This window comes from Lepidochelys olivacea (assembly GCF_965140295.1).
Source record: "Lepidochelys olivacea isolate rLepOli2 genome assembly, chromosome: 3".
NCBI lineage: Eukaryota > Metazoa > Chordata > Testudines > Cheloniidae > Lepidochelys > Lepidochelys olivacea.
In genome coordinates, this window is record NC_140413.1 from 160,401,178 (window position 1) to 160,420,834 (window position 19,657).

General features: G+C 39.0%; 1 protein-coding gene across 1 annotated transcript in view; it reads right to left on the minus strand.

Annotated features, from left to right (window-relative positions):
- Positions 1 to 10,202: 10,202 nt before the first annotated feature.
- Positions 10,203 to 19,657, minus strand: part of FBXO28 (F-box protein 28) — a 30,367-nt gene continuing 20,912 nt past the window's right edge. The window contains exons 3-5 of the mRNA XM_084622232.1: positions 18,631 to 18,769; positions 16,095 to 16,290; positions 10,203 to 12,279 (exon numbers count right to left, since the gene is read on the minus strand). Coding sequence (XP_084478358.1) covers positions 11,885 to 12,279; positions 16,095 to 16,290; positions 18,631 to 18,769 — 730 coding nt within the window. The 3' untranslated portion in view covers positions 10,203 to 11,884. The remainder of the gene's footprint in view (positions 12,280 to 16,094; positions 16,291 to 18,630; positions 18,770 to 19,657) is intronic.

The following is a 19,657-nucleotide window of genomic DNA, read 5'->3' on the forward strand; positions in this document are numbered from 1 at the left end:
TTATAATTAGATTTTACAAATCCTAATAGTAGAAACATTTTCCTGACATTAAATTTTAAAAACTATTTTTTAAAATATTCCTATGTAGTGTTGATTGTGAACCCAAATACAAACATTCCTTGTCTCTTTGCAAACTGAAGGTATGTTCCTTATCCTGGGGCTTTATCTGAGAGGCAGTTTGGAAAATACTATTTCCCAAGGTATTGTATTCATGATTAACACAATCAGATAGCTTGAGCATAGAAGATATTTGCATCCCTTGATCCCTGATGCACATAGTGCTATTAAACATCTCAATGTTGTAGTAAAAAGAAAAGGAGTACTTGTGGCACCTTAGAGACTAACCAATGTATTAATTTATAAGGTGCCACAAGTACTCCTTTTTGCAAATACAGACTAACACGGCTGTTACTCTGAATGTTGTAGTAGTCACGTTGGTCCCAGGATGCGAGAGAGGTGAGGTAATATCTTTTATTGGACCAGCTTCCCTTGGTGGAAGGGACAAGTTTTTGAGCACCTCAGAGGTCTTCCTCAGCTCTAGAGAAGGTAACCATCTGTAGCTCGAAAGCTTGTCAATATTATCTCCCCTACCTTCTCTCTCTCTCTCGTATCCTGGGACCAACATGGCTATAAAAACATTGTTATTAAAAGCTTTCATGTTTCAAGGTCACAAGGCAAATAAATGGAAAAACAGTCAGTATCATCTTTATAAAGCAAGCACTAAGGCAGAGTTGCTTGAAAAATTCTAGCAGCCCCACTGACTTATGTGTATGAATCAGCAAAGGTAGTGTGGCTGTTGTCCTAGCTGACTTTCTTCTTCTGAGTAAATTCTTTATTAGCTGAAGTTGTTACATTCTCCCCTCTCCAAAGGATCATTTTCCAGCATAGACACTTAATCCCAGTATGCTTCCTAGAGCAAATCTACTTTCACTATACGCTTTACAAAAGTGATTCTTTAAAGGTCTTCAAATGCAAATGAAGCTCTGAAGCAATGAACACAAAAGCCTGGTAAGGGCTTATTTAAAACCACGACTGCATATTATCAGTAAGGTAAAATGGTGGTTCCCTTCTCACTTGAAAATTTATCCTATCAACTTTGGCATCCTAGCTCAAATGTTGATTTTGGAAAAAGCTGGTGAGCCTATTTCAGCAGAAAGAGGAGAAATTTGCCTCTCAATAGTTATTGGAGAGGTGATGAGTTCTCTCTGCTTTAAGTCAGAATGTCACCTATTTCAGAATTTTCCAGTCAATCCTCTCATAGTGGTAGAGAATATTGTCTTCAGAATTTATATATTAAGAACCACAATTTCTCCAAACTGAAAGTGCCAGATGGATGTATTTTAAGGTCAGGCTTATTAACAAGTCCAGGTCTAGTGAAGAAATACACATCACAAAATGAAAAGGAGTACTTGTGGCACCTTAGAGACTGACCAATTTATTTGAGCATGAGCTTTCGTGAGCTACAGCTCACTTCATCGGATGCATACTGTGGAAAGTATAGAAGATCTTTTTATACACACAAAGCATGAAAAAATGGGTGTTTACCTCTATAAAAGGTTTTCTCTCCCCCCACCCCACTCTCCTGCTGGTAATAGCTTATCTAATGTGCTCACTCGCCTTACAATGTGTATGATAATCAAGGTGGGTCATTTCCAGCACAAATCCAGGTTTTCTCTCCCCTCCCACACAAACCCACTCTCCTGTTGGTAATAGCTTATCTAATGTGATCACTCTCCTTACAATGTGTATGATAATCAAGATAGGCCATTTCCAGCACAAATCCAGGGTTTAACAAGAACGGCTGGGCGGGGGGGTAGGAAAAAACAAGGAGAAATAGGTTACCTTGCATAATGACTTAGCCACTCCCAGTCTCTATTCAAGCCTAAGTTAATTGTATCCAATTTGCAAATGAATTCCAATTCAACAGTCTCTCGCTGGAGTCTGGTTTTGAAGTTTTTTTTGTTGTAATATCGCAACTTTCATGTCTGTAATCGCGTGACCAGAGACATTGAAGTGTTCTCCGACTGGTTTATGAATGTTATAATTCTTGACATCTGATTTGTGTCCATTTATTCTTTTACGTAGACTGTCCAGTTTGACCAATGTACATGGCAGAGGGGCATTGCTGGCACATGATGGCATATATCACATTGGTGGATGTGCAGGTGAACGAGCCTCTGATAGTGTGGCTGATGTTATTAGGCCCTGTGATGGTGTCCCCTGAATAGATATGTGGGCACAGTTGGCAACGGGCTTTGTTGCAAGGATAGGTTCCTGGGTTAGTGGTTCTGTTGTGTGGTATGTGGTTGCTGGTGAGTATTTGCTTCAGGTTGGGGGGCTGTCTGTAGGCAAGGACTGGCCTGTCTCCCAAGATTTGTGAGAGTGTTGGGTCATCCTTCAGGATAGGTTGTAGATCCTTAATAATGCGTTGGAGGGGTTTTAGTTGGGGGCTGAAGGTGATGGCTAGTGGCGTTCTGTTATTTTCTTTGTTAGGCCTGTCCTGTAGTAGGTGACTTCTGGGAACTCTTCTGGCTCTATCAATCTGTTTCTTCACTTCCGCAGGTGGGCATTGTAGTTGTAAGAATGCTTGATAGAGATCTTGTAGGTGTTTGTCTCTGTCTGATGGGTTGGAGCAAATGCGGTTGTATCGCAGAGCTTGGCTGTAGACAATGGATCGTGTGGTGTGGTCAGGGTAAAAGCTGGAGGCATGTAGGTAGGAATAGCAGTCAGTAGGTTTCCGGTATAGGGTGGTGTTTATGTGACCATCGCAAATGGAATTCATTTGCAAATTGGATACAATTAACTTAGGCTTGAATAGAGACTGGGAGTGGCTAAGTCATTATGCAAGGTAACCTATTTCCCCTTGTTTTTTCCTACCTCCCCCCCCCAGCCGTTCTTGTTAAACCCTGGATTTGTGCTGGAAATAGCCCACCTTGATTATCATACACATTGTAAGGAGAGTGATCACTTTAGATAAGCTATTACCAACAGGAGAGTGGGTTTGTGTGGGGGGGGGGGAAAGGGGAGAAAACCTGGATTTGTGCCAGAATTGGCCCAACTTGATTATCATACACATTGTAAGGAGAGTGATCACTTTAGATAAGCTATTACCAGCAGGAGAGTGGGGTGGGGGGAGAGAAAACCTTTTGTAGTGGTAAACACCATTTTTTCATGCTTTGTGTGTATAAAAAGATCTTCTATACTTTCCACAGTATGCATCCGATGAAGTGAGCTGTAGCTCACGAAAGCTTATGCTCAAATAAATTGGTTTGTCTCTAAGGTGCCACAACTACTCCTTTTGTTTTTGCGAATACAGACTAACATGGCTGTTACTCTGAAACACATCACAAAATGTATACCTTATTAGTATGAGACGCAAGGGAATATTGGTATATAGAGAGATCTCATAAAGAGATTGTACTAGTTTAACTAGGAATAAAACCAGTCAGCACCAAATTAAGCCACATTGACATTAGTTGTAAATACATTTAAGTGTTCACACAGGCATTTGCACCAGTTTAAATTATTTTAACTGATTTTTTACTTAAATCAGTCCAAATTATATGTGTGTGTAGAGACCAGCCCATATTGACTCATGCTGAAGAGACATTCCTTTGAATTAAATAATACTTATCTATTCAATGTGTGTGCTTATCCAGATGGTTAAGATTGCTGTTTTATCAGAGCAAACTCCACTGCACTGATACTTTAGTCCTGGTGACAACATTCCTTTCATTTGAACCTACCTATCTACCCAACTACAAGTGTGTTCAGTTGATCCCGTACTTATCCAAATATATTGTTGCTCAAGCACTATGGATAATTAGGATTCTGCAGCAGCTAGATAATGCAAAAGTTTAAAAAGATGGTGTTAATGTCTTTAAATTTATTTTACATGGTATCTAACGTGATGATTTGTTTGAGAATTACATGTAAATTTAAGACTAATGTTTCAGTGGAGTACAACCATCACTCAAACAATATTGATGTTTTACAGTATTTTTATATCTTTAAAAATACGAATCTTACAGAATCTGGATATGAACTGCTAAGGAATGCAGCTTGTTCCTCACTGCTATGTAATCCTTCGCCACTCGTCCACATTTAACTTTGATACCTAAAACTTGCAGAATTGAAAAAATGAAGAAATTACATTTAAAATAAAAAGTTAAAGTGAAGGAATGAACAGGGCTATTCTAGTGTTAGGTGATAAAGAAGAATTCCAGATAGATTAAGAAATAATATCCATAAAAAGGTCAAAACATTACTAGAGATTATAAAATGTCATTTCTTATTCAAGGAATTCATGTGTAACAACCTAGTAATATTTTGACCTTTGCGTATGCTTTTGCAAAGTTAAATTTGGGTATGCTGTATGAGGCTAGGTCTACACTTGGAGCAGTTTGCTAGTGACAGCTGTACCAATATACTAAAGCAATACAAGAGTGAATAGATCTTATACCAGCAAAATCGTGCTTTTGCTAGTTTAGCTTACTCCAGTTCCGCCTGAGCGGAATAAGCAATACAGGTAAAAGCGTAGTAGTTGGTATAAATTGCATCTACACTAGGAGCTTTTGCCACCACAACTATGTCAGTCAGTGATCATACCTAATCAGGCCCCTGATCTACATACCTATTGCAACAAAACTTTTAATATATACCTAGCATGGGTTAGGTGGGGTGATGTTAGCCGACGGCCAAGGATGTTTGGTGAGGTGCCAGCTATGCCCGTTTATACCATCCGTGACTTTAACCGCTAGGATGCACGGTCCCTTCGCGGCGGGCAGCCCGGGCTAGGCTGACGGATGCCCCAAGGTCCTAACCACCCGTGACGTTAACTGCTAGAGCTCAGAGCTCCTTCGCAGCGGGCAGTCAATACTGACTGACAGGTGCCCCAATGGCAGCACTAAGAGCCTCTCCACACCCGTGACTTTAACTGCTAGAGCTCAGAGCTCCTTCGCAGCGGGCAGCCAGGATTGACTGACAGGTGCCCCAAGAGTTTGCCCCGTGGAGGCGGCACAACTCAACGCTAGGCTCTTAGTACTCTCACCTAATGGCCAGGCTTTAGAGCCAAAACGGCTGAGGTTCTTTAATTGTGTTGGCTGCTTTACAGTAAACCAGAGAAAACAAGTCAGGCTTATGCACAAATGGTTACCAAAATTTATTAAGCTAGATTCTAATCATGTGGTTACAAAATTGCTAGTGCCTACTTATTTAAATGTAGAGATGTTACACACACAAACAAGTTACAAAACTGAAGCCACAATCCCAAAGAAAGAAAACAAAGTATAGAGCTCTATTTCAAAATATATGTACACTAAAGATAGGAGATCAGGTGTGGGTGCTTCTTACCCTCCTTGCATCTCTCGATTCCAGCGGTGCCAAGCCAGGATCGGTCACTCAATTCCACGGAAAGACGAATAAGGGACAAGGCTTAGGGACCCTCTTAGCTGCAGAAGCCTTGGGAGGCTGTCACTTATCTGACCAGCAGATAGATAGTGAAAAGCACTCAAAAATCATGGTGCTGTAGGTCCCCTACTTATACCTCTGTACTCCTTTATTCTCTTTCTCCTTTCTGATGCCAAATTGAGGCTGGTCTGTCTGGGTGACACCAGCTTTCGCAAGAGTAGTTTACACTTGCAAGGGAGAGAAACAATAAGTGTCGACTACTGGACATTTCTTTTATCAGGGTAAATATTTTCCCACCTAGGATGTTGGTGTGTGTGCGCGCATCACGCTATTTAGTAGGGGCTAAGAGCCATGTCTGTCACAGGGCCTCTGCCTGCTGTGAGCTTAATCGTTGTATCTGTTCCCAGAGGCACATTGTAGCAGCACACCTGTGCTTTTCACAGCTTCAAAGGCTGTGCTGGAATATATGTTAAGTGCCCTGTTCCGGCTTCCTCCTGTGTTTCCAGCAATGCTGGTCTGAGGGGGGCGGGGGGGGGGGGCTGGCTACAGGTGAACTAGTGGTTCGGTATTAGGTGGCAGTGGAGAATAGGCTGCATCCTTTAGTGGTTATTTCATGTCAGTTTAACGTTTCTTTTTTAAAAAAAAAGGTGTAAGATTTGTATATAAAAAAACCCCCAACAACAGCTGTTTCATGGCATCAGCTAGACTCCATTAAAACATTAGCTCTTGAGTTTGAAAATTTTATTTTTTTTAAAATGCATATCAGATTAAATGAGGTTGGTAGATCAGGTTTGTAGGACAGGAACTTCATTATCAGGTCTTTTATGATGTATCTTAATAGCAAGGCTTCCCACCTGAAGACTTGAGCAAGTCTGTAGATGTTGGGTGGCAGCTTTTACCCACATTGAAACAGAGTGCTTGATTTCATAGATAGAAAATTGTATGGGTGTAAAATTTTAATATTGATCAGGCTCTCTACATTTCCTTGTCTTTCTCCCAATTTTCTAGTCCACTCTTCCATGGCCCCTGCACCACTCATCTCTTCACGCAACATGCCCTGCTGTTACCTGTTCCTCCATCTTTCCTCCCTCCCTCAGGTAACACAAGTGAGTCAGTAACAGATCAATTTATATTTATAACCTTGTTCTGTTCATGCACTCTGCATGAATTTCTGGCTCCAGTTCTAGCCATAACTAACAGGAAAAAAAAACCCAATATGATCCATCTTTTCCCTTTAAAGTTCATTCTGCTGTGCACTGCCATTCTTCACCTCGGCTGACAAACAGGGACTCTCTTCATGACGGCCCTGAAAACCCAGTAAGAAATGAAGGTTAAATTTCCATCAGGAGGAAAATACAAATAGCTCATCACTTTTGTCTTTTTTTGTTTTTAAATAGTAACGTTTGTTTCCTGGCTCCTACTAGCTTCCAGAAGGCCAGGCAAGTGTTTGTTAGGTCTTTGCTCTTCAGGGCTTCCTTGATCAGCATGCCACTGCTCATTACAACTCTGCTTTAGTTAACCACTTTCTCAGTACATGGAGTTCCAACGTGTTTGGTTGTATCTCTTTGGAAAACTACGATGAACTCTTTCCCCACCTCCCTATAAAAAGTAATAAAAGGCACTATTCCACAGACCTAATCATAACAAATATGGAGTGTGTACACCATACCATTTTGAAGAGACAAGCCAAAACAAACTACTTTCAAAAGTGAATTTCAGGCACATTTGACACAATGTAACTTTAGAACTCCTCTGATTTTTATGAAACTTCCCCAGACACACACTAGTCTGCAATAAGGTGCATCATGCAGTTTCTGGAAGAGTGGTGTCTTTTGGGGAAAGTTATGGTGTGTGTTAAACTGAGTAATTACAAAATTTGTAATTTTCAAATAGGAAACTTGCTTCAACTTTAAAAAGCACCTACCTTCTCTTCATAAAGTCACTATATCTATAGTTCTAAAAAAGCTACTCCATGAAAATCTGAGGACTACACTGCCTTCAGTTTCCTTCTACTCTGAACAGGTGATTGTAACCCTATTAGAATTCTTTGAGAGTGTCAACAAGCATGTGGCGGAGAAGGGTGATCCACTTGATATAGTGTACTTGGATTTTCCAGAAAGCATTTGACAAGGTCTCTTACCAAAGGCTCTTAAGGAAACAGTCATAGGATCAGAGGGAAGGTGCTTTCATGGATCAGTAACTGGTTTAAAGATAGGAAACAAAGGGTAGGAATAAATGGTCCGTTTTCACAATGGAGTGAGGTGAACAGCAGGGTCCCTCAAGCATCCCTACTGGGACATGTGCTGGTCACTCTTTTTCCAGTTATTATTGAATATGTTGAAAAGTGAAGTGGCAAACTTTACAGATAACTACCCTGAATAATTTTGTTAAGTCCAAAGCTGACTGCAAAGAGATCCAGGGGATGTCACAAAACTGGTGACTGGGCAACAAAATAAAGTTCGGCATTGACAAGTGATTAGTAATTCACACTGGAAAAAATGATCTCAACTACACGTATATAATGATGGATTTTAAATTAGCTATTACCATTCAAAAAGGCTCTTGAAGTCACCATGAATAGTTCTCTGAAAACTTCAGTTCAATATGCAGGAGCAGTTAAAGATGTTAACAGAATGGTATAAACTATTAAGAAAGGGATAGAAAATGAGAGAAAATATCATAATGCCACTATATAAATCCTGGTATGTCCCCCACCTTGAATACTGTGTCTAGTTCTAGTCACCCCATCTCAAAAAGGATATAGAGGAACCCGAAAAGGTTCAGAGAACTGCAACAAAGATGATCAAGGGTATGGAACAGCTTGGATACAAAGAGAGACTACAAAAATGCAGCTGGTTAGCTTAGAAAAGAGGTGAGGAAGGGGGAATATGACAGAGGTCTAATGAATCGTGAATGATGTGGAAAAAGTGAATAGAGAAGTGGTATTTACCCTTTCCCACAATACCAAAACCAGGGGTTACCTGATGAAATTAATAGGCAGCAGGCTTCATACAAACAAGAGGAATACTTTTTCACACAACCACAGTTAACCTGAGGAACTCATTGCCCTGGGATGTTGTGATAGCCAAAAGTATAACTCTATTAAAAATAGAACAAGATAAATTCATGGAGGATAGGTCCATCAAAGGCTATTCGCCAGGATGGTCAAGGATGCAACCCCATGCTCAGAGCTACCCTAAACCTCTGCCTACCAGAAACCAGGAGGGGAAGAAAGAGGTGAATCACACTATCTGCTCTATTCTTTGCATTCCTCCTAAAGTTCTGGTCGTGACCACTGTCAGAGACAGAATAATGGACTAGATGGACAGGTCTGACCCACTATGGCTGTTCTTATGTTCTTAGATACCTAATGACTAAGAAACCTGAAAGAAATAGGATAAGTCTTTCAGGGGAATATTTCATAGCATGATTTGACTTGGGAGAGGAAGTACATTAGCTTGCTGGTATTGTTTTTACCTGAAGAGAAAATTTGCTAAAGAGAACTATTATGCAATATATTTGGTTTTCAGTAATATCCAAATGCATGCTACTGCAGACTTGAATAGCAGAAAAATATAACTGCACTTCATAAAAATGCAATTTTTAGTTACAAAGCTTTTGGCCTTCTCTAGACTTGAGAAGAATGATGCAAAACTAATGCCAGTTCCACCTTTAAAAGTTTTGGTGGCATAGTTATGTTGGTTAAGGGTGGGATTTTTTGTGCTTTGTTTTAATAATTTATCTATGCTGGCAAAAGCCCCCCTGTAGATGTAGTCATACTGGCAAGAGTGCTTCTGCTGGTATGACTGCATCTATACCAGGAGGGTTTTGTCAGTATAGCTATACTGGGAAAACTCATATAAACTTGTTTACACTAAGAATACCTCCTCTATACTTCGTTTAATTCAGCATCAGCAACAAGGTATTAGTGAAAGCAGTTATTTTACAAGAACAATTATTTACCATTTATACCAAGTGATTAAATGTTTATAGTAAGCTTCCTGATCAGGTAAGACTTACATTTATTCCATCTACACAAAATTTACCTCAACATTATTTTCCTTCATTATTATTCATTAATGTACATAAACGTGATGCAAAACTATCTGTTAAACAGGGATCCATGGGTAACAACGACCTACTGCATAGGCATATCGTCAATGGATTCAACTCGGCACTGCTCCTGATTTTAGTTAGCATAATGTTAATAGCTAATCAGCTTGAAACTCCTATTAGTTTCAGAAAAAGCTGTGCAATTTATGACAGGAAAGGCCAGAAGAAACTAAAACTAGTGAAACCCTAAACTAATGCATATGAACAAGCCTATTCGAGGAATGCAATTACTGTATAGGCTCTTTATTTGTGGTTAAATCTTTCTAAACAAGAACCTGTTAAAGGAATAAGCCCATTAAACAAATTAAAGCATGTGTACCAAGTCATAATGCATAGAGTAGAGTAATTAAACCTGTTAAATGATGATCATGCTAATTTTTGTTATAACAAAAAACATTTTAGAAATGAAAGAACATTCAAGTGTTTTGTTGACAACTGTTTCTCCAACAGGCCTTTCTCCTATAACAGTGTTATAGTTCAAAAACCAAGTTCTACAGACTAAGAACAGCTAAAAGAAAGGCATCTGCTATTAAAATTTGTTCCAGATTGATATGTGAATGTTTACCCATTGCTAATACGTTTTATTTATGGAAACAACCCACTGTAAAATCTCTTTGAACTAGCAAAAGAAGTTTATTTAAAAATTAAACACTCTGCCAAAAACTAGACATTAAGTTGTAACGGTATGTTTCACGGGAAGCACTTGATATGAGCTAAATGTGTTTAAGAAGTAAAACCTAGGATTAATAAAATTTAAAGAAAAAGTGAACTATCACAAAAGAGTTGACAGAACAAAATCTGATTTCTGTTTGGTTAATTTGAATACAAGAACCACATTGTGTGGACAGACATAGAAGATATAATAGTGTTGAACTTGCACTTTAACCCATGGTACTTCCCAAAACCTTAAACTACCACCAGTAAGTGGCATTTTTCAGTGCGATGCCCAAATTTAATTCCACCTAAACCGAAGGCAACAGTTGATTAAAAGAAAACATAAGTCGAATGATAAAGCTACATAGTTTAGTACATTAAAATAAAACAAGGACAGTGATATTTGTATAAGGTTCCAAAAATATACAACTGGAAAAAAATAATCACTGTACACAACAACTCTGAGGTTGTTAAAGTGACCAATCAAAAGACTGAACAGTGCAAGACATGCTTTTCCAGTTACAAGCTCAAAACAGAAGTGCAAAAGAAATTAAAGCTTTTTTGTCTGAAGTGATTTACCTTTTAGGATAAGGAAAGCTAGAATATAGTTAAGTATTACAGAGCGCTCTTTTCCACAACATGAAATAGTTTAATTTTTTTTCATAATACAATGTTTCACTCAAACTGTGTCCCACTAGCCTGTTTTGTTAAAGGAACAGATAACTTTTGTCCAATAGTTGTTTAATTTTGGCCTATGAACCAGAGGACCCATAGTCAAAAACAGCTGAATTCTGAAGCTTTGGCTTCGCTAGAGTACCTGCAATCTACAGGTAGTGGAAGCAGCAAGTAGGCTTGCTTAAATACACTTTCCTTTCCTGCAACTGGTTGACAAGTGGTCTCAAGACCTCCTCACTGTCAGAAAGCAGCTGTGCTGAAAGCAGATGCTAAGTTATGGCTGAGGACTAAGAAATTGCTCTACAACTCTGGGAAAGTAGAGGTTTAAGAGCAACTCCAGGCAAGTGCTTTTAGTGAGCTGCCTAAGCAATGCATGCAGCTATTCATGCAACTGTAGAATATGGCTCCAGAGACTTAGAACTAGGGTGTGTGTGTATGTGGAAACTGGATAGAAGTCCCTTGCTCATAAGTTTACAAAAATATATAGCCAATACTGTAGCATAAGAAGTCACTTTTACTCATTACATAGATTCCAAAAAGTATTAACTACTTTTCAGACATTCCAGACAAGGTCACTTGTAACAAAAAAGTCAACTTTTTTAAACAAGATTTAAAAAGTAGGTCTTTTCTTCAAGTGAACAGGACATCTGTTTGTACGCTTAACTTTCTAATCAGTCAAGACTGGATTTATTTAAGATCTCTTATGTGAATATATGCATAACACAAATAAGTTTACTTTAACACGTATCATCTGCACAGAAAAAAGGTTAACTCTTCAAAACATGATAGAGCAGGTCTGGTTAGTACAAATCTATTGCAAATTATAAAGATCCTGTGCATTAGGCCCACCCAGACAGAAGCAGAGGGAAAAAAGTCTCAACAATGAGAGAAAGTTACTGTTCAAGTCTATGTGGTGTTTTGAAGAGCCAGCAGCCTAAATGACACCATGCTGCTAATCACAGTATCCAGACAAGCAAATTTGCTTGGGCTACTAAAGCAGTGTAATCTTCTGGAGGTGTCATTTACTCCAAAGTTATTTTCTGTTTCGAAGGCGTTTGGATTTCCTAGGAGAGTCTATGGATTCAACTGCCTTTCTCCGTTTCCTAAGGGACTCCTCATTTGAACCAGAACCTGAAGAACTTCCTACTGCACTTTCCATTACTTCTCTCAGTTTGCGTTCAAGCTCAGCCAATCGGGCATTCTGTTCACCTATGATTTGGGTTTGCTCTAGCAGTTTCTGGTCTTGGTCTTGGAGCTGTTTCTGTTGTTCTTGCACTTTGGTGCGAAGCTCTGAAATTTCCCGCCTTAGAACAGTCACACCTGCACCATTCGTTTTGACTTGCTGCTGGAGTTTGGTGACTTCCTGCCTTGAAGGGTTTTGCTTGGAGAATAGTTGCATTGTTGTTAGGGCTGCAGAAGGACCTGGAACTTCAGAAAAAGTGATTTAAGATTATTTTTTCTGCATTGTGTTAAAACAAAATGTATCAAACTGTGCCCCAATTTACACCCTCTGTTCAATTCTGTTGACCAATCCAGAATCTGAGTAATTAGTGGTTTGTAAAATTGTGAACATATAAATAGTATTTACAGATACTCAATATATAGTAAATGAATAAGACTTTATAATGGTTTATAATGATTTTACAATGGCTTGCACATGATACGAGTCAGGGCACAATTAAGTCCAATGTTTCAGGTTTTAAGAGGTCAAAGCATAAGCGATTTTCAACTTCCTGAATAAGGAAAAACTATTTTTTGCCTAAAATACGAATATTAGATTATATTCTAAACCATTACATTAAGATATCAAAGGTGTGACATGCACAAAGCCAAAAAAATAGACATCACTTTGACTAGACTTACTGCAGGACATGCAGTAGACCAGTGGTTCTCAAAGCCAGTCCGCCGCTTCTTCAGGGAAAGCCCCCACCGGGCCGGGCCGGTTTGTTTACCTGCAGCATCTGCAGGTTCGGCCGATCGCGGCTCCCACTGGCCAATGGGGGCTGCGGGAAGGGCGGCAGGTAAACAAACCGGTCCGGCCCGGCAGAGTCTTTCCCTGAACAAGTGGTGGACCGGCTTTGAGAACCACTGCAGTAGATCACTCATTGGATATCTGTGCAATGCCAAGGAATTAATAGTATGATCCAAAGATAACTCAACTTAATTCTGAATTTTTTTGTGTTTGTCAGCTTGATGCAATGTTTGAGTTTCTTTAAAAAAGTGACAGTTAAGAGGAAAATCATGAAAATTCAGTAATCACCACTGAGTGTGCACAATCTATTCTTTCAAGTCCTCCAGGACTCAAGAAACTTGAACGGTTTCAGAGTAACAGCCGTGTTAGTCTGTATTCGCAAAAAGAAAAGGAGTACTTGTGGCACCTTAGAGACTAACCAATTTATTTGAGCATGCGCTTTCGTGAGCTACAGCTCACTTCATCGGATGCATACCGTGGAAACTGCAGGAGACATTATATACACACAGAGACCATGAAACAATACCTCCTCCCACCCCACTGTCCTGCTGGTAATAGCTTATCTAAAGTGATCATCAAGTTGGGCCATTTCCAGCACAAATCCAGGTTTTCTCACCCTCCGCCCGCCCTCCCCCCCAAACTCACTCTCCTGCTGGTAATAGCCCATCCAAAGTGACCACTCTCTTCACAATGTGTCTGATAATCAAGGTGGGCCATTTCCTGCATACATCCAGGTTCTCTCACTCCCTCACCCCCCTCCAAAAACCACACACACACAAACACAAACTTGTGCTGGAAATGGCTCAACTTGATGATCACTTTAGATAAGCTATTACCAGCAGGACAGTGGGGTGGGAGGAGGTATTGTTTCATGGTCTCTGTGTGTATATAATGTCTTCTGCGGTTTCCATGGTATGCATCCAATGAAGTGAGCTGTAGCTCACGAAAGCTCATGCTCAAATAAATTGGTTATTCTCTAAGGTGCCACAAGTACTCCTTTTCTTTTTAAGAAACTTGAAGTAATTTTTTTCAAAAACAACTACTGTAAATTGACGTGATAGAGCTATTACAATCATGTAAGTTTTGTTTAAACATTTTAAAGCAGTATTTCACCCTTTTGGAAAGGATACGCAAGCCTAGAACAACTCAAATGCATCAATCTATATGAATGACTTTACCTATGTTACTATAGAGATAAGGCAAATCTTGAAAAAGGCAGCATAGCCTGAACAAAGGAGTTTCAATTTCATTGTGGGGAGAGAACTGAATCCTTAAGCACCAAGTGCTGTTACAAGATCACAGCATTGTGGAGGTATGGGGAGATAGTAGGCTACATCAATGTATCCTATGTTTTTTGAGCCATGGGGACTTGTGCTATGTTCCAATCTGCTGCTCATGCCATTAGTGGGTGCTGTTCATTCCACTTCCCCCAAACACTTGCTAGCAGAGACTCTCAGTTAAGTTAAGGCCAGAAGGGACCGTTGTAATCTGTTCTGACCTCCTGCACTACATGAACTATAGAATTTAAATTAGATTCCTCTGTCAACCAAAACCTTCTGTTTGAACTACAGCATAGATGTTAGAAGGACATCTAAACTTGATTTAAAAAACTCCAAGTAATGGATACTTTACTACATCTGTTAGTAACCTAAGGTGTTGGGACTGAGCCTGTACAGATATCCTACACAGGATAGTGGACATACATCTTTTCTGCTACTTTTGGCCATTATATGCTCAGATCAGCAGCCTGCCTCAACATTTGGCCCATACAAAGTAAGTTGTATGAAAAATGTAACTGGTCATGCAAACAAAAAACAAAACCAGTTTGAGTGTTAACTTATCCAGTTTAATATTTTACAGGGCCAAGAGGCCTTTTCCATGTTACAGACTAAACTCCTATGAATATTTCATTTGAAAACAAAACATTTGGGTTCTTGTTACATAAAGAATCGAAGGGTGCCTTAGCTTTCTCTTTGTACTACAATAACTTAAGCTATCTCATTTGTTTATCCTATTAATAAAACTACAAACATCTTGAATTGTGGCTTTGTTTGCTAAATTTCAACCAAGTGTGATTATAAAGTCTCATTCATTAGTGGCACAAAAGTATTTGTTTAATGAATACACACTATGCATAATTATAAAATATATTCAAGTCAAGCAGAACAAAGCCTCCTTAAATTTTCAAACAATTACATTCCATACTCAGGTTTCAAAGTAGCAGCTGTGTTAGTCTGTATCTGCAAACAGAACAGGAGTACTTGTGGCACCTTAGAGATGAACAAATTTATTAGAGCATAAGTTTTCGTGGGCTACAGCCCACTTATTGGATGCACAGAATGGAATATATAGTAAGAAGATATACATATATACATACACACACATACAGAGAAGGTGGAAGTTGCCATACAAACTGTGAGAGGCTAATTAGTTAAGATGAGCTATTATCAGCAGGAGAAAAAACCTTTTGTAGTGATAATCAAGATGGCCCATTTAGACAGTTGACAAGAGGTGTGAGGATACTTAACATAGGGAAATAGATTCAATATGTGGAATGACCCAGCCACTCCCAGTATTACACATATCAAATCTATCTCCCTATGTTAAGTATCCTCACACCTTCTTGTCAACTGTCTAAATGGGCCATCTTGATTATCACCACAAAAGGTTTTTTCTCCTGCTGATAATAGCTCATCTTAATTAATTAGCCTCTTAGTTTGTAATGGCAACTTCCACCTTCTCTGTATGTGTATATCTTCTTACTATATGTTCCATTCTATGCATCCGATGAAGTGGGCTATAGCCCACGAAAGCTTATGCTCTAATAAATTTGTTAGTCTCTAAGGTGCCACAAGTACTCCTTTTTTTTATTCCATACTCAATGTCCTTAGGATGCAAAATTAATTTTCATCAGGAGACTGGATTATAATGGGGTATTCCACTGTTGAGGGAAACAAACAAGGGAGTAAAAAGAAAAGGAGTACTTGTGGCACCTTAGAGACTAACCAATTTATTTGAGCATGAGCTTTCGTGAGCTGATGAAGTGAGCTGTAGCTCACGAAAGCTCATGCTCAAATAAATTGGTTAGTCTCTAAGGTGCCACAAGTACTCTTTTTCTTTTTGCGAATACAGACTAACACGGCTGTTACTCTGAAACCAAACAAGGGAGTGAATCCTTTCTAGAAAGTGGAATGTTGTGAATTCTCCGACAACATGATAGACAAAAACAGCTAGATAAAAAGTTAAAAATACTAGAGGTTGAAAGTAATACCTGGGGCAGCTCCTATGAGACGACCTGATACATCTGATCCAGGCAACTTTCTTTTTAGAATTGGAACAATCTTCTCATCAAAGTATTCCATAGCCATGGATGAGATGTCTCTTAATTCCTGAAGGACTTCATGGGCTCTCTGAGGGGCTCTTGTAGAGTTTACGTACCTTAGCACACGATAAATTTCATCAATCACCTAAAATATTTAAGAACCATTAGATGTTCTGTTAAGTTCAAGGGAAAAAATTAAGATAGTTATTGGTATAGTCTGAAATTATAGCAGTGATCTATTGATGGGCAGGTATTTCATACCCATTACACTAGTCTGTTGCTGTGTTCTTCCTAATTTTAAACTAATCACCTGAAATGAAATGCTGTATTTTACAGTGGAGGTAGAATCTGAGTTGTCATTGTATCTTTAGAAACTTTTACTCAGTAAATTTACTATAATAGTTATTTTTGAACTTATGAACTAATCTGCATAACCACTGCATGAAATGTAATGTAATGGAGCATCCCACATTAACCTGGACAGCAATTAGCAACTTTTCTTTTCTTATAACATCTACTATTAGTACATGCCTTAAAATCTCTCCCATAAAGTTTATACTCAGTACAGTATGCTTAGTTCTCCAAGGAGAACTCCAAGATCATAAGCAAATTCTTAGCAAATACACTGGGAGTGGCTAAGTCATTATGCAAGGTAGCCTGTTTCCTCTTGTTTTTTCCTACCCCCTCCCCCCCCCCCAGATGTTCTGGTTTAACTAGGATTTAAACTTGAAGAGTGGTCAGTTTGGATGAGCTATTACCAGCAGGAGAGTGAGTTTGTGTGTGTATGGGGGTGGGGGGGATGTGAGAAAACCTGGATTTGTGCAGGAAATAGCCCAACTTGATTGTCATGCACATTGTGTAAAGAGTTGTCACTTTGGATGGGCTATCACCAGCAGGAGAGTGAATTTGTGTGGGGGGGTGGAGGGTGAGAAAATCTGGATTTGTGCTGGAAATGGCCCACCTGATGATCACTTTAGATAAGCTATTACCAGCAGGACAGTGGGGTGGGAGGAGGTATTGTTTCATATTCTCTGTGTATATATAAAGCCTGCTGCAGTTTCCACGATATGCATCTGAGGAAGTGAGCTGTAGCTCACGAAAGCTTATGCTCTAATAAATTGGTTAGTCTCTAAGGTGCCACAAGTACTCCTTTTCTTAGCAAAGCAGTCAATTCTGGCAAAAGCACTCTGTTGGCATAGCTGCATTCAGTCCAGGAATTTTGCTGGCAAAAACTAAATTGGCTGAAGGGTATGATTTTTTTTCTACACTCCTAGCTGACAGTTTTTGCCAGCAAAATTTTCTAATGTAGACTAAGATATAGTGCTTTAATGCTTGCGAGGCACTCAGATACTATGGTGATGGGGAAATAGACACCTGAAGGTGTTTGCCAATGACAGATGTGATTATGAACACCATGCTAGTGTCTGTATAACTAGCTTAATCTATTGTGTCACATACACATAGGGGGAGGGATAGCTCAGTGGTTTGAGCATTGGCCTGCTAAATCCAGAGTTGTGAGTTCAATCCTTGAGGGGGCCATTTAGGGATCTGGGGCAAAAACTGGGGATTGGTCCTGCTTTGAGCTCCTGAGGTCCCTTCCAACCCTGATATTCTATGAAACACTGCAGTGGAAATAAACAGCAAATTTACATGACAGCTGAACATATATGCTTAGATTTTGACATACCATCTTGTTTTGTTTAGGTCTAACATATATGCTAGGTGCTGCACCACCACAGATAATATATTCTAAAATAGCTATACAAGGTATGCCAATGGTATTTCTATTTTTAGGGAAAAACAAGTGTTCCTCTCATCTACTGAAAAAACTCAAGTTCAATTGGTCTTTGGCCTAAAATGCTTAATATCAACTGATACTCAACAGATGGTGTTAGGAACACATTAAATATATATTTTTTTTACAGAAGTGTACCAAAAATATTGCACAGGATAATCTGGGTGACAAGAGTTTGTGGTGGAATGGCCTCCAGTTTGGTGTTTACAGTTTGTAAGTCTGGACTACTCAAACTCTACATACAGCATCTACATACTTTTAAGGAATAAACTGTAAGTAGAGTTCTATCTGTTCAAAGGTCTCAGTAGCACACATATGAACAGTAAAAGTGAACCTGCAAAGAACAGTGACCAATTCAAGCATTTTTAAGGATTTCTTTAAATGAACACATTTATTATTAGAAATATGATCCACGAGTGGCATACTGAGTTCATTTAAAACAAATAAACACCCATTTTCTATGTTGAAACATTAATATAAAGCCAAAAAACAACTCATTCAGACAAGCACATCTATTCATAGGGTAGCCATTACAGTACACAGGCTCCCTATAATATGTCTAAGTACATCCAGAATGATGCACTATACTATGTTTTTAGGCAGCTACAGCTGTTAATAATTTAAAATTGCAGGAATATGATATTTTAGCAACAGCACACATTCATACAAGCAAGCAATTTTATATTTTACCTTTCCAGGTATGAAGCAACAGAGATTGGAATCCACATATTTCATGAAAGTCATATTTAACAGAGAGAGCCTTGTTTCTACAGCAGCAAGGATGTCTGCATGGCGAGCTAATGAATGGTTTCTTCTTTCTGACTCTCGCCTAGAAGAAAGCACACAGAAACCATTAAATGACACCACAGACTTAGCAATTTTAAGCCACCAAAAACTGAAGTATTGCAACAGTAGTTCTTTTAAATCCTTCTGTTCTTAAGAGCCCAGATGTAAATCAAGATCCAACAGGCAGCATCAGGTGTATTAGTCAGAGTTTCTGAATCTTGTATCACATGGCCATTTACCTGCTGAGACTCAGAAAGAAATACAATTACTTCCAGTAATTTTGTCCCTCTCAAGAGATTGCTGCAGCTGTCAAGAAAGAACCAGCTAGCAAATGACTCTGCATGTTTGCTAAACACTGGAATAATTTTTAGATCTATTTGTCAAATTTGGTTCTCCTTGAATCATTACTGTGAAAAAAAAATTATCCAAATTATATGCATAAGTAAAGGCATCTTAGTTTTTAAAAAATTCCAAGATTAAAAATATTAAAGGACTAGAAGGAGTAGTCTTAAAGCAATGCAGCGGGGCAGAGTGCTTCAATGTGATTTTGTCATCACTACTCATTTGTGTTCTGGTAACTGACCTAAACACCACCACCACTAATAAACAGCAATTCAGCCTCCATGCTTCCTCAGTCCCAAGCTTCATCTGAGCTGAGGGAACTGATGACTGTTCAAGCTTTTTTGATGCTGGGTAACAATCATGAAATAAAATGAAACCATTTAAATCATGACAATAAATTAGGCTGAATTATCAGGTTTTAGAAGTGAGAGGCAGCTTCTCTCATTCACTTAGAGACAAACATTGTCTTCTAATGCCCATGATCCAGCTCCAAATTATGTTAGTGGATACTGTGTCCATGCACTTGCTGATTGGCCCTTAGCTGAAAAATACATGAAAAGAAAACATGCAAAATTAGATCATGACTTTC